The sequence below is a fragment of the Orbicella franksi genome, chromosome 2, assembly GCF_964199315.1.
Source record: "Orbicella franksi chromosome 2, jaOrbFran1.1, whole genome shotgun sequence".
In the NCBI taxonomy this organism is placed as follows: domain Eukaryota; kingdom Metazoa; phylum Cnidaria; class Anthozoa; order Scleractinia; family Merulinidae; genus Orbicella; species Orbicella franksi.
Genome location: NC_138146.1, coordinates 34,451,287 through 34,466,871, shown reverse-complemented (window position 1 = coordinate 34,466,871; position 15,585 = coordinate 34,451,287). Strand labels below are relative to the sequence as shown.

Below are 15,585 nucleotides of genomic sequence, written 5' to 3'. Positions count from 1 at the left end.
CAGACATAAAGTGCCCGGATGTTTCTCCATGTGACTTCACAAGCGCCTTCAAAGTTGTTGTTGTTGTCCTCGAAAAGCAGGTTATTTTGACGTCTTAAAGGTATTTACATTTTACTGTCCTTCCTTTTTGGTTACTATAAACTTTTCTGAACATACTGGTTGTACAGACACTAAATGAAGTTGTTTGTAGTTTCGATTTAGTCTCACCTAACTTCGCACGTGTTTATTCGCTATCACAGAACTGTTCGTGACGTTCTTGTGTTTGTAACCTCGTGCTTTGACTCGTTTACCAGATTTGAAAGAAGTATGCGCCGTACTCGGTCTAGAGGAATGCGTGGAGGACCTGGCCGAATGCCGCCTTTCATGCGCGGTCCTCCAGGACAGAAATTTGTTGTTAGTCATTCTACGTTTGATCCAGCAATGGTAGGTCAATTGATAGTGAGTGATAAGTGATGAGAGAGGGAAGTAAGTGAAGAACTTGGTTGTTTGTATCTCCGTATCTCCAAACTGCCTACAGCTGTTTACATTTGCCCTCATGGTAGACTGTCCGACAGAAGGAAGTCTTCCAGACTTGTTATGTACAATATGTGTCTGACCGGAGTCACGAATTAACCTTATGTGACTGCTCTGTTAGGTATCCAGTTTAAATCTGGAAGAATCATAAGGTGAAATAACTTGATGTAATTATTGCCCAGATGAACTATTTTTTGTGCACAATTCAAGATGCACATGAGCAGATTGTCTAGACAGAGACAAGAATTGTAACCAGGCACAAAGTTGTCCAAACTATGTGTTGCTAGTTTGAAAACTGTCAAAGAGTATGTGTTCTGGAACCAGACCCCAATCGAGAACTGGAGATGGAATCATTACTGCCTGTTATAACACTTGCTTACAGTCTGTTATGATAGGACTTAATTTAGCAACAAGATATTGTCCCATTGTTGCAGTGACTGAAATGAAGCCCACTAAATTATACACGTATGTCTTTTGTTCAGTTGATTTCAAACAGTGGCCTGCTTTTTGTGTTAAAATTAAAAAGAAAAACAAACATTTATTTTCCAAAGGAACTTAGTACAAGATTTAAGTAAATATTGATGGCTTTTAAGAATGCAATAGTTGTTGTTTGATCTATAATTGTTTGTTTTGTTTCTCCCACTTGCGCATGTAGGCTGAAAACTTCTTTCCAAGAACTACTCCTGTCTTGGATGAAACAGCTTTTACACAGGTATGCCTGCAAGGAAATTCAAACAGATTGAAGGATTTGTGCTGCATACAAGTTCAACAGCCCTCAAACAATTAGGCTAGATTACGTGGATCAAAAGCTTTAGCTGTAGCTGAGATCCTGCATCCTTCATTCATTTAATTTTCCCCTAAAATGGCTGGTTATTGAGCTTACAGCCTTTTTGTCATTGTCTTCATTGCTTTTGTCATTGTCCTTCTCTTCCTTCTCTTCCTTTCGATTCTTGTCCTGCATGTAGACCTGAACATCATTATGAACACAATAGTGTGGAAAGGTTTGTTACATTCCACCTGTGAAAATGTAAACTTAATTGTGAACCATGATCTACATGAACATGTATGAATCATTTTGTACATAATATGTCAATTTATTTTCACACTTTGACTGGTTCTTACTTATGGACAGACACATAGATGATGTCGGAAACATGTTTTGTTTCTTTGTCATATAAAAACAGTTAGATTCAATGGTGCCTCGTGTCTGTACAAAAATTAAATAGATCATAGATGATGTCAAAATGTGGTAAGAACATTAATGACACCTACCGAATGGATTGTGTTTCACTGTTTTTGTTCTTACCACATTTTGATTTCATCTGTAATCTATCACTGAACAGAAGAATGGCAACATGGAACAGGTCTATTTGTTAATTAGTGACTGGTATCTGTTGAACCTTAGTGTACTGTATTATTCAATGTATCTTTATATCATTAGGCTCTTCTGAAAAGAAATCAAGAGTTAACTCCCAGTGGACAGGAACAGGTAACAGATTATAAACAGTGATAAACTGATATACATGTATAGCATAATTGTTTTTAGATGAATGGACAACATTCAAGGAAAATACACATGTAATCCAGTTGATTGCTGCGGAGCGAGCGTAATGAGCGAGCAGCAACATAATCAGGATTAAAGAAGAATATATAAAAGGGAGTACGAATTCTCGAATTCATCACATTTTACCAGAATGCATTGCATTTAACCAGAGTGCACTGCACCACTTTTTACCAGAGTGCATTGCACCACGAACAACACGAGGTTGGGACGTCGAGCTGTCGTCCTTTTTCGCCTTTTTCGCTTGGATTCCAGTGAGAAAGATTAGTGGTTATGTTTTGGTCTGATTAACTTGTGAAGGAGATCGTGCTTGACTTTCACAACTCTTGCTTTTGCTCTTAATGTAGAGTGTGAAAGTTTGTAAATCTGGACGATTAATAGTCCAATTTTGACACATTAAAATTCAGCCTAAAACAACAGACCTCAGTACGAGTCTCTGGGGAATAACTACAGAGATTGAAAGGGGTTTATTCCCCAGAGTCTCATGCTGAGGTCTATTGTTTTAGGCTGAATTTTACTAGATCGAAATTGGTATCTTAATTCTAAAATTAGTATGTCATTTCTTAGCAGTCTCGCCACCTTGGGTGAATGCTTAAATTAAGAGAAATCGTCGTTACTAAAACTTGTAGAACAATTAAAACAAACGAAAACCGTAAAACACGCTAACTTCATATACGCGATCTCTTCCTTTTCATCCAAACATGAATTTAAGCTGAAGCTTTGGCATTTTCACACATCGCGATGGACGCGTCCTCGACAGAGTCTGTCAACATTCTAGAGACATTTAATGCATATCAGTACAGAAGTTAAGTTTCTGCTCCTACAATTTCCACATCTTTCGACTTTCGCGATCTGATAAAGGGGACGTTGATGTGTATCGTTTTATGTCTAGACATAGTTCAGATTACTATGTGCTTTTTGTCACAATCGCTTCTTACACTTCGCCATTGATGTGTCATCGTGCTTGAAGTTGTTGATGAATCACTGCGAAAAATATGTCACTATCAACAGAATGTGCCGCAGCATTACTATCTTTTAGATACCCTAGTAAATAATTTAATATTGGTGTATAATCAAGTGTTGCATCATGATGAGTTTCAATTTTGTTTTTTTTTTTTTATGTTTTATCAAGTCATTGTCAAACTGTAAAAGCAATTAAAATTCAACACAACAATCCTGACTGCATATTGTGCGTATCTGTAGAGCTTTATGTACAGTTCAATATTATTGTTGAATCGTGGTATTTATTTTCTGCATTATTTTTTCAGGCTGCTGTTCAAAATCTTGTGACCAAAGTGACAACAGTTTTAGATAATTTGATTGTTACACCAGATGCAGCTGAACTGGTAAAGATATTTTTAAGTGTGATTTGTCCTTCATTGGGTTCACGTAGTGTAACACAATCCTAATCCAGTTGGTATCTAGATTTTTTTGGGACAACCATGTTCACTGATTTGGCCTCCCCACAGGAGGGTCAAACTGCATAATGAGCTCATGAACAGAGTCACGACCAGTCATGTGCACTATGTAGATTGTATGGTTTCTGCAAAGCTGTAGTTTGCATATTAGCACTGTGATTTTGGCCTGCTTGCCTTTGGCAACAAGTATCGAAGCCTGCATCATGGGAAACGAATATTTTCTAGCTTGGTGATGGCAAATGACCATGATTTGTGGTCAGAAAACAAATCTTCCGAGTTGTGTAGCTCGCAGAGTAGCTCTGCAAATTTGTTGTGGTCGTAATTGGCTGCCACAAGACAAACTTTCCATGTTTGGTAGCTTGTGTAAAGGTCGTGATTTTTGGTCAGAATGGTTTATTTGCCTTTTTCGTTTGCAAAAACAAGAATGATGTAAATTCAAGCAGTGCAAAAAAATACAAACACGTGGGTAAAATTGACAAAATCTAGACATTTGGCAACGCGCTGTTGTGCAGGGCCGGTCACTGTTCAAAACTTTATTTTCTATGCAAGAGAGATTTGGTACAAGTGTTGATAATCTGAAATTGAAGCTGCAGTAAGTGTGGCCAACAGTTAAAAAAATGGCTTTTCTGGAAAACATTTTGTCTAGTGCAAGTTAATACTTTATTAAAAACACTTTTACAGCAGGTTATAAATTTATTCATCGCTAGTCAGCCTCCTGTACAGATTGTTATCTGTCATTCAATCAAAGTTAATTTTTTATCCAACCACTTGAATGCCACCAAAGTTGACCAAACATGCAAAGTATGCGTGTGAATGCGCTGCTCTAATCTTTGATTACTGTCAGTATTATAAACACATGTACATGTAGTTATGTGGCCTGTGTATTACAGCATTACAGTGTGAAGAACATGAGTACCGTAATGAACCCTCATTCAAGTGTAGTTATTTCCTTATAGGGTTTAGAAGAGGTTCGTGCTGTAGGCTCACACAAAAAAGGAACAATGCTGCTTGGTCATCCAGTTGCTGATTTGACTGTAATTCTTAAAAAGTTGCCATCAGGTATGCAAATGAAATAAGCCCTCTAATCCATGCTAGGGTCAATTACAATATTTGAATATATGCAATAGCTGAATTCTAATTGTAATTTCCAGCTCTGCTGTTTCATAGAAATGTTCTACAGATAACACTAGCCAAATGATATGAGGCCATAGATGAAAAAAACATTTAGATTCATCTTGTTAAATTTTGTGTTGCTTTCAGAAATCTTCTTGGCTGTGGAAAAGTGATAGGTTACATGTACATCTTTAGTTACTGTCTAGGAAGTCCAATACAATGTACATTGTACACTAAACTTTTCATCAATTTTGTTATTTACTTGCTGGTCTTTATATCTGTTTTGTTAACAGAAAGTGATATTCTTGCTCTGGCAACAAGAGTGCAGAAATCATTAAAGGATGATGGTGCATCAGCAGGTATAAACAATGTTACAATAATTATTGCAATGCATGTACAGACCCATGTATTGTATTTGTAGTTCTTTCCCTGTTCCCTTCATCAGATTATTTTAATCATGTTTGTATTAAAATGGCTCGTGCCTCTGTTACCTTTACATACAAGTTGTAATGTGTGCACAGCTTGTTCACTGTGCAGCACATGTCCACTGTACATGAATTATGGTTTGTAGAACCTTGTTAATCTTTTTTTTTTTTTTCATTTTTGGCAGATTATCCAATGCAGTCAAATGAGGGTGGTAGGTATCCACTTAGTGCTCAATGTATTTAATTATTATAATTAAAATAATCCAAGCCCACAGCAATTGAATGAGTGGGCGCTCCTTCCTCCAGGTCAGTTAGATGTACAGAGTCTGAAGAGTGAAAGAAATTAGGTGACTACAGGGTGTAGCTGTAGCCAATGTCATAACTTGACCTAATAGGATGATTTTCTTTTTTGTTTCTGTGTCAAGGATTCAATATAAGCAGTCCTGAGGGTGCCCTTGTTCGTGTACTGATCACAACACTTCCCAAAAATCTCCGAGATGCTGACCCAACAAAGCATGGTAAGTGAACTGTCATAGACCATATTAGCATGCAAGGCTACACATATTATTCAGCATTGTACGATAGAATTACAGTCATGTGCATGTATGTGAAGTGGCACACAAATTCCAAATTGTTTGTCTGGTGAGGTAGTGAATGTGTACGTCAGTCTGGAAGGAAACAAGCAGCCATGGGATAGATGCACATGTGCTGTGGCTTGTGGATGTGACCAGTATAGTATTCCAAAGGTATTTAAAAAACTAAATATTGTTTTCACTTTTGACAGTTGATGTGAAGCTTCTAGAAGGAGCGCTGGCAACAATTAGACATGCTCGCTGGTTTGAAGAAAATGCTTTTCATACAAGGTAGAGTTTGTACGCATGTGACTGTCGTGTTTTGTATGTAGATTTTGACTAAAACAGGTTCCTTTGGCAACATGAGCCAACAGTTATTTATAATTGGTACTAAATTAATAATTGATTTTTTTTTTCCTTTTCAGTACCCGTCTGTTGGTGAGACTTTTTAAAGACCTTAGAAAACGTTTTACAGGATTACAGGGTCTCACACCATGGCTTATAGACTTGCTTGTAAGTCCAGTCAATATTGGTCAAATATTAAAGTCTGATATGTAATATTGAGAGCTCAATAAATACGAAAAAAAAAATAGAAAATGTGAAAGATGTTACACTGCAAACTGTTGAGTGTAAATCAAATCTGTTAACAGAGAGTCACTATGCAATTGCTACTGAATTGAGATTGACATTGACATTGAATTGAGCTTTCCAGGAAATGTTTATGTATAGTTCTACAAAAAATTTTGTGCTTTAACTTATACCTTGTAGGCCCATCGTGCTGCTATGGTGAATTCTTCTCGACAACCTCTTCCAGTCAATGTTGCTTTTAGGTAAGAGCAGAAATTTCTCTTGTTTTGTTAAAACAGCTAGGTAACAAAACACAAATAAATGTGCACTATGCTACTGTATTTGCCTCCTTGCTAACTTTTAATTCCTCTGAGTTACCAGCAATATGGATCATGATCACAGTATTAATAATGTCACAAGCATGTGAAGAGCATTTTCTCTGAAAACCACTGAAATACTTTTTTACAATGCCTCACTTGCAACTTGCAGAGTTTCCTTGCACGTGTACAACTTTATTACCAAAATTTCATTACAGAAATGTATGTTTGAAAGAATACTGTGGTTTAATTTGTCATTTGTATGTGTAATACTTTGGTACAATGTACAGTAGTGTGGATTGTAGCTCTATTTTTGTCATTTTATCTCAGGCGTGCCTTCCAGCTCCTCTCAGCGGGACTGTTTTTGCCAGGTTCTTTAGGAATAATTGACCCATGTGAGGTAAATGTAATTGTAATATGTTTACTCTGTACTTGGATGTGTGCTTTTAGCTCTCCTAACTGCACCAATCTCACAAGTACAATGTATGTACAACAATACTACATTGTACAAGTTTGTTCAGACTGTTTTACAAGAGACACAAGTTTGAGTGATGTTCTGTACACGTTTGAGTGATGTTTTTTTTTCATCTCACAGCTTTAACACATTTTCCCTTTCCTTGTTATAGTCAGGAAATGTGCGTGCCCACAGTGTTCTAAGCCTGGAGGAGCAGGTACGAAACAAAAGATCGTTTTAGAGTTTGTGAAACTTGCAATGTAGTTGAACCTTTTGTTGAACATCTTGTAAGCAGATGCCATTGGAACCTGAAAAAATTTCAGTTCAGGAGGGGTTACCACATGACATGTATGGGAGGCTACAAATGTTGTGCTAGTACAGATTGTTCACGTATCAGTATGTAACAGAAACTGTGACTCACTACATGCTAGTTTCTGCTTATGAGTGGTGTTTGTTAGCAGACATTCAACTGTATTAAATGCTTGATAATTGATTTCCTCTGCCAATCTTTGTTTAAATTGGCATACATTAATATGACCACCTCACAATGGGCTCATTGAATGGTACTCTTACACATGCAGTGTGTACCTGTAGATTATTGGTTTTGCACATGCCGAGCCACCCAGGTCTGTACATGGACGTCTGCATTTTTTCCATTGCCACAAACCTGAAGATTTTATCATCCAGTGCTAAGGATGTGTATTACTTTGTCAATGAAGTTAAAGTAAATGCGACAATGAAGGTCTGACATGAAGGTTTGATATTCATCAATGTTTTTATTGTTGTCTTCATTACCCCCCAGACAACATGTGTAGCATGTAACTAGTTATCAAGCCTACACTGTCGCCTGTGCTTTAAAACATGTAATTGATTGTTTATGGTTATTACTTTCAGGATGCAGTGACAACTTGTGCCCAGACTCTTCTTCGATGCTTGAATCATGGCGCGTACAATGAAATATTAGGATTGGTAAGAACATGTGTACTTTGTATCTTACTGATGCTTAAATGCATGTCTAGTGTGTTAATGGCCAAAGGAATAATTAACCTTATCTTTTATTATAGCTGGTATCAAGGGTATGTTTAAATTTAAAATTTGTATTCGTTATTTTCTATTGCCCTTTTTCTCTTTAGAATCAGGAAGGAATTCCTCCAGTTGGTAAGTAGTTTAACACTGTCCAATGAACAGAAGCAGCTGATCTTGAATTTTCATGTACATGTAGAAATACACAGATAGGACTCTGAGGAGGTTGTTGTTGAATCATGTTGGCACATACATTTATTTTGTTAAATTGAAATCAATAATAGGCTACTTTTGATATGTTTAAACTCAGCTTTATAGTGAGGCCTTTAGGACACTAACAACAGGAATGAATAAACAATTTCCTTTGTTTGCGTTTTTTTTTGGTCTCCCCTTCAAGCTGAAATTTAATGTATCGAAAACAGGCTATTGATTGATGATATTATTGTTTCCTAAAAATTTTGATGCCCACTTTTGAAATTCCATCTAAATGGCTGTTTTTTCTTACTGCATGTGTGTACTCTGTAACACCTCAGCATTAGACACCGAGGTATCCAGCTGGGGAGGGGTGATTGTCACACCAGGACAGAAAGCTTATGAGAAGCAACAAGACCAAGAAGACGAAGAGGGGGAGGGTGATGGAGACGACGATGATGAGGAATCATCTGAGATGTCAGGCCAGGAACTGGCTGAAGAAAAGATGGAGACAAGCCAGGAGAGCTGAACATGAAGTCCTGGTTAGGATATAGAGAAGAGCTTCATTTGTTACGAACCATAAATGCCTGGAGTTCCGAAAACTATGTCAATCTCAAAACAGCAAGTCTACAACATTTTCAATCCAGGAAGTAAACTGAAAGGACCAGTTTTCAGTTCGAAAGGCTTTTTTTTACCCCCACCCCCCCCCCCCCCATCCCTAGGATTAGACCATTCACTCCCCAAGGTTAAAAGCATCAGAGGAACCTGACCCTCGGCTATCGATGGTCTCGGCTAAAAAAGGTTCCGGTACCAGAGATAAATCCAAAGATGCATGTATATACATGTACATAGTAACAGTTGTGCATGGTGTAGTTTTAGTGAGACAATTTTTAACAAGAGGCAAAAGGGTACCTGTAATGTCAGATTTTTTTGGTACTAAACAATTGCTGAAATCATAAAGAAAATTACAGGAGTGGAAATACATGGAACAAAAAAGCATTTCACGTGTTCCGTGTCCTTCGTACTAATCCTCGTGTTGTCTTTGCCTTTTGTTTTTTGCAGAGGATGCCTTCTGGACCACTTGCTGTATCGCAATTTTAGATTTTGCTTTGTAAATTATTGTTTACTTCGTAGTGCGACATTAAGAAATGTTTTAGCATTAAAACTGTGTACTTTCATCTCGCTTTGTATCGTCTTTTGCTTCAACAAAAATAATTTTGTTTGGGTTCTTGTTTCTTGAGGTAAATCCCTTCCCAATTTCCCTCTTCGACAGTTCAACTTTCAACTCGGATTCCTTAACCCTTTACCCCCTAAGAGTGCAAATTGGCATACAACGTCAACTTTGTGAGTATTTGATAGATTTTGTATGAATTTTTGCCATGAAAATTGTCTTGTGAAGATCTGCTCATTGAAGTCATAAAATTTTGACCCCCTCCCATCCAAGACATGGTTGACAACCCCCAGAAGTTTTTAGTTCCTTTTTCGGGATGGAAATGGAATGCAAAACTTGTTTCATATCAAGCTATGCACTAAGAGGTGCTAAATAAGCTATAGTTTAGGCCGGGGTATACCTAATATAGTAGAAGATTGATACATTTTTGTAGTCGTTCATTTTCCCATTTTAAAGCAATTTCTCTCAAAATGTCTACCTCCTTCATAGCTGCTGATGCCAATTCTTAAATAAGCTGATTAGTGGCTTTCAAATGGCATATTGTACACAGGCAGAGTGTCTTTATTTGCCGATTTGGGAAAAACTGCCGTTCGCCTTAGGGGGTAAAGGGTTAATCGATTCGGATACCGGACATTGCTTTGCGAGTTTGAATCCGAATTACAGAGACGAAGTGGGCTGGATCGAATCCAATGCAGGCTAGAGGGTAGACTCGATCATTTCCAGCGAGAAAACTTTTCCAGCCGTTTTGGGAGTCCGGTTGTTGATCCTCCTCCTAACGGAGCAAGGAACGCGGGTTCAGTGAACGGCTGGAAATCGCGTCTAGCTTGAGGGACGGGAGACACGTTTTCACGATAACTTGCTATGACTGTAGATAAACCTGCCATAAAGTGTTTTTTTGTTTGTTTGTTTGTTTGTTTAAAGAGAAGAAAAAGGAAAAAGAAATGCCTGATTGCAGGTTATAATGGAAATAAGACAATGCCGGGAAAATAGGTTTGTTCTGATAGTCAAGCATTTGTGCCAAAATCACTCAGGAGGCAAACTAAGGAAGCCTGTTTTAAATATTGTGGCTGTTTGGAATAACTGCTCGGACCACACCAGACGTTTGTCTTTCTTGAAGTTGTCTAAAACCTTGGAAAAAAAGGTTGCTTTAACATTTAAAGCATGGCACTGCTACTGCTTGGAAGCATCAGGAACAATAGATCTTTCCAAAGTTCCAACAAAAAATTGCTTTAGTCTAGGTGGACAAAATTTAAGGGGGCGTTCCGTTGGGGTGATGTGGATCAGGATCAGTGATCCAGGATCACTCAGATCATGGTACATCATAGGAACTGATGAGTGCCTTCGATGCACCATGATCCGAGTAATCTTAGATCACTGAACCTGATCTATATCAGGCGAAAGGTTCTGGTGCTATTCCTTGCAAAACACCTGTTCGTAAAAAGCGACCTGATAAGATTCGCATATTATCGAGTGGAAGTTGCAACAGCTAGGGTAAAAACGTCGGAACTGACGAGCACGCGGTGGCAAGACTGGTAAAGTATTGCTTTAGAGTCAACCCGCAGAGCTGTCCGTTTCCAGAAATGTTTACACTGATTGCAGCGTTTTGCGCGAGATCCAGTTTACGCTAGATTCAGAAGTGCGCGCGACAAAACCCGCTGTTGTCATATCAGTTCAAATCTTTTTTATACAACGACGTCGTGCGCGCAACTTATAAATCAGCCTGACCTAAACTGCAGCCTCTGTTGAACAACTTACACTTTTATTACCCATTTGGTGAGTATATTATTTCTAAAGATTGGACAGTTGTGTGCACGCCACTTTAGGACCGGTTATATGGTCAGAGCTCGGCAAAATCTCACAATTCGAGAGTAAGTAACGACATTTTTTGACGAATCCATCCTTGCTGAATTCTTCATTTTGACACCTTTCAGTTTTGTAAAACAGAGATTACAAAATGGTTTGCTTTTCCTTTTTACCTTGGGTCCTTAACTAATCTCTTTAATGTTCAACGTACCAACACGCTCTTGAAATGGAGAATTTTTATTTCGCGCGCGAAGAGTTCAAATTTTGTAGTTCCCAGGCTTCACACCAGTTTTATGATTCTCTGGCATGACGTTGATACATGACGTAGGATATAAACACAATCAGTTACCAAGGCATTGTCATAGCAACTAATCAGATTAGAAAATTTCCGATTTCGTGTTGAGCGCTTGCTGAAGCACTGCGTAAAAACATGGATTCTTCGTGGTTATCAGAGACTTCGAGTGAGATAGTAAACTATTTGTACGAACATATTACACCCTCAGGCGATGAAGAAACTGCGGGAGTACAAGCTTCCAGTTCTTTACGTGCTCTTTCAAAAGGATTCTGGATTACAGATTTACCAATAAATGACTACGAGCCGCTTGAAAATTCACCGGTGGCCAAAGAGGTAAGCGTTTTCTTTTTCTTGCTTTTTTTACGATGACAAATTTGTTTTATTGTATCACGCGCCTGGCTATCGTCTCAAAGAAATTGTTTAAGTGCTACATGAGGACAAAGAAGTTAAAACTTACAGTGTTTGTCTATCTGGAATTTTATAGGAAGAAATGACCGAAAACGATTAGAACAAACACTTGTTTAAGATAATTTTCAAAGGAAATGTAAAATAATACTGAAACTAGAAATCAAATAACTTAGTCCGATCCGTTCAAAAGATTTTTTAAAATCTTTTCAAATTTTTGGGTTTTAATCGATCTGCGAGTGAGATAAATAGCGCGCGCGGGTGATTGTTTCATTTCTGACGCAGCTTCAATGTTTTATTTGAGTTTAAACAAATTAAACCTGATCAGTTTTTCATGCAAGTGATACGCATTTGAAGGTTTTTAAGATTTAGTTTCAGATCCTTTATTCTACTATAAGTTTATGAGGTTTTAATTTTATTTACAAAGGTTAATCGAACTTTCGTAACAAAACTCAAGCTTCCTTGAGGGAATACCTCCGGACGCAGTTAATGAGATTTGCTTCACTCTATGTACCATGATGACCTTAATTTTATTTTTTATTTGCAGCAATAGTTAATCTGAAAAAGGAAAACAAGGTTACGTTAAGAGTTTTTCAATTTTATTTTATTTTTTGTCCTGTAGCTTAAGCGAGAAAAAGTACTCGAGCAGAAGATTGCTGCTCTTGAGGCGGAATGTGATGGTAAGTTGTGTATATATTAGCCAATCCTTGCGGTTAACTTAAGCCATCTCCATAAAATTTTTGGTTGCCATCGCCCGACAAACCAATTTTTCTCGAGAAGTACAATAGGAAAAAATTCCTGTTTAGCCGTTTCCTTAGATGTTGGCAGATTTTAACTAGGCTTTTGATAACGGCATTTCTCAAATTGAACATCTCTTAGATCGATAGCAGCTCGTTCCAAAATGGTAGTCATAGAGTAAATATAATCAACCCTAGCTTGCAATCTTTCATTTATTTGTTTTTCAATATTTATTTGCAACGTTTTTCCTTCGTAATTAAAAAAAACCTTGAGGACTATTTATTCCAAAAACGTCCAGATTATTAGTCTTATTAGTATTTAAAACAATCTCTCTCATTTCAGAAAAAGAACAGCAGCGAAAGAAAGCAAAGAAGAACACTTTCCTAGCTAAAGGAAACTTTCTTAAAAAGAAAGCAGAAGTGGAAAAACTTAGCGACGAGCTGCAGTCAGCCAAAGGCAAGTAAACACGCTACTGTATGTATTCTAATTACTTTCAGTTATTAAATGGGTGTAAAGGCAGCATTTTGAGATGATGTTGGAGGCACCGGTAGCCAAAGTCATAACTGGAGATCATGGTTGTTGTGTTGTCTTTAAGGGAAGCCACTTTACATTCACTGAGCCTTTTTTAACGCAGGACTACATGTTTATAAAAAAGGAAAAAACTATAGTATAAAGCAAACCATTTTTTCAAAATGGCATTACTTTAGACCGTCTTCATTTTTCAAGCGTACTTCGTTGGACAATTTTAGAAAACGAGAGAAAGTTGGAGGCGACTAATTCCTCTCTGAAAGAACAACTCCAGAAACTACAAGAGAAGCTGGACAAAAATCAAGTTCAGGATGAATCAGAGATCGCTCAGTCGTTTCTTTCTCAGGAGATTTGTGCTCTGAATCGTCAACTAGCTGCTTGCAAGTCTGAACTTGCTAAAGATGCCACAGAAAAAGAGCGCATGGAAGCCGAGATGGAAATCTTTAAAGGTAACTTTAATAATGCAGTTGTGAAAATTAAAACTTGCAACACGTACCTTTAGTTGATGAACAGGCAATTACGTAGGTTAGAACGACGCATCTATCAATCAGAAAGAGGGTAAAATATTTTGGCATAAAGAATCAATTGTCTAAAGAGAGGAGGATATTTTAAGTCGTAATTTTCTAAACGCATTTAACAATTTTAGAAAACGAGAAAAAGATGGAGGCGACAAATTCCTCTCTGAAACAAGAACTCAAGGAATTACAAGAGAAGCTGGAAAAAAGTCAACTTCAGGAGAAATCAGAGATTTTTGCACTGAAAAGTCAACTGGCTGCTTGCAATGATGAACTAATTCATCAAGAAGCTATAGCTAAAGAGAAGCTAAAAGCCGAGATGAAGACCTTCAAAGGTAATTTTTAGTATACAGTCGTGTAAATTAAAACTTGTGACATATTTTAGTTGACGATCTGGCCAAAAGTTACCTAAGTTAGACCAATACATCTATTATTCAGGAAGAAAGTAAAATATTATGGTATATAGCAAACACTCCATAGCAAGGAGAATATTTTAGTCGTCATTTCAAAAACGTACCTCTTGTAAAAATTTCAGAGAACGAGAAAATGATGGAGGTGACAAATTCCTGTCTAAAACAACAACTCCAGGAACTAAAAGAGAAGCTGGACAACAGTCAACTCGGGGAGCAATCGAAGATTTGTGCACTGAATCGTCAGCTGGCTGCTTGCAAGTCTGAACTTGCAGAAGATGCTAAAGAAAAAGAACGTATAAAAGCGGAGATAAAGACCTTCAAAGGTAACTTTTAGTGATAAAGTCGTGTGAAATAAAAAAAACTTGTGACATTTTTTAGTTGACGAACTCAGGGGTAAAAATTTACGGAGGTTACACCGAGCCTCTATCATTCAGGAAGAAAGTAAAATATTATGGTATAAAGCAAACAATTCTCTATAGTGAATATTTGAAGTCGTCTTTTTCTAAACGTACTTCGTTTAACAATTTCAGAGAACGAGAGAAAGACGGAGGCAACAAATTCCTCTCTCAAACAACAACTCCAGGAACTACAAGAGAAGCTGGAAAACAGTCAACTCCGAGAGCAATCGGAGATTTGTGAACTGAAAAGTCAACTGGCTGCTTGGAAGTCTAAACTTGTTAAAGATACTGAGACATTCAAAGGTAACTTTTAGTATTCAGTCAAACGAATTAAAACTTACGTCACTTTCGAGTTGACGGAAAATAGGGCAAACAATAAAAAGAGGTACAGAAATGAATAGGGAGTTGAGCTCTTGTACCTGTCTTGTACCTTTGTTCTGAAAAGCCCAATTGGGACGACTAAAGTATGTATGTATAATTCACGGAGGCTAGACCAACGCATCTATTTTTCAGGAACAGTAAAATATTATGGTATAAAGCAAACAGTTCTCTATAGTGAGGAGAATATTTTAGTCGTCATTTTCTAAACGTACCTCCTGTAAAAAATTTTAGAGAACGAGAAAAAGATGGAGGCGACAAATTTCTACCTGAAACAACAACTCCAGGAACTACAAGAGAAGCTGGAAAAAAGTCATCTTCGGGGGAACTCGGAGATTTGTGCACTGGATAGTCAACTGGCTGTTTGCAAGTCTGAACTTGCTAAAGATGCTACAGAAAAAGATCGCATAAAAGCGGAGATGAAGACATTTAAAGGTAACTTTTAGTTTTCAGTCTTGCAAATTAAGACTTTTATTTGACCAACTGGCAAAATTTAGGTTTAAAAGGTTGGAAACTGGAACGATCAAATATTTGTGACCTTGCAATAAACGCTGCGAAACATTTTTGAGAGTTTTCGAGAGTTCTTGGCTGCATAATAAATATAATAACTCAGGTTAATTCCATGAAAAATGATCAAAAGTGCAAAGACGATTTAAGCGTATTTCCGTAAAGTTTACTGAAAGAGAAAATGATTTCTACGTGTTTATTCACTGTACATACTGGAAGATATTTTGGCTGATCTCTTGGAATACTCTCAGAATGTGCCATAGAGTTGCTGGAGCCGGA

At 37.4% G+C, this 15,585-nt stretch overlaps 1 protein-coding gene across 1 annotated transcript; it reads left to right on the top strand.

The window, feature by feature from the left end:
• Nucleotides 1–9,333, top strand: LOC145479507 (interleukin enhancer-binding factor 2 homolog). The gene is made up of 18 exons (XM_081457889.1): nucleotides 1–100; nucleotides 294–423; nucleotides 1,169–1,225; nucleotides 1,955–2,002; nucleotides 3,343–3,420; nucleotides 4,449–4,551; nucleotides 4,899–4,964; nucleotides 5,216–5,242; nucleotides 5,456–5,548; nucleotides 5,815–5,893; nucleotides 6,028–6,115; nucleotides 6,371–6,432; nucleotides 6,817–6,886; nucleotides 7,113–7,157; nucleotides 7,835–7,909; nucleotides 8,074–8,098; nucleotides 8,497–8,697; nucleotides 9,218–9,333. The coding sequence occupies exons 2-17, from the start codon at nucleotides 307–309 to the stop codon at nucleotides 8,682–8,684; spliced, it is 1,221 nt and encodes a 406-aa protein (XP_081314015.1). The 5' UTR covers nucleotides 1–100; nucleotides 294–306; the 3' UTR covers nucleotides 8,685–8,697; nucleotides 9,218–9,333.
• The last annotated feature ends 6,252 nt before the right edge of the window (nucleotides 9,334–15,585 follow it).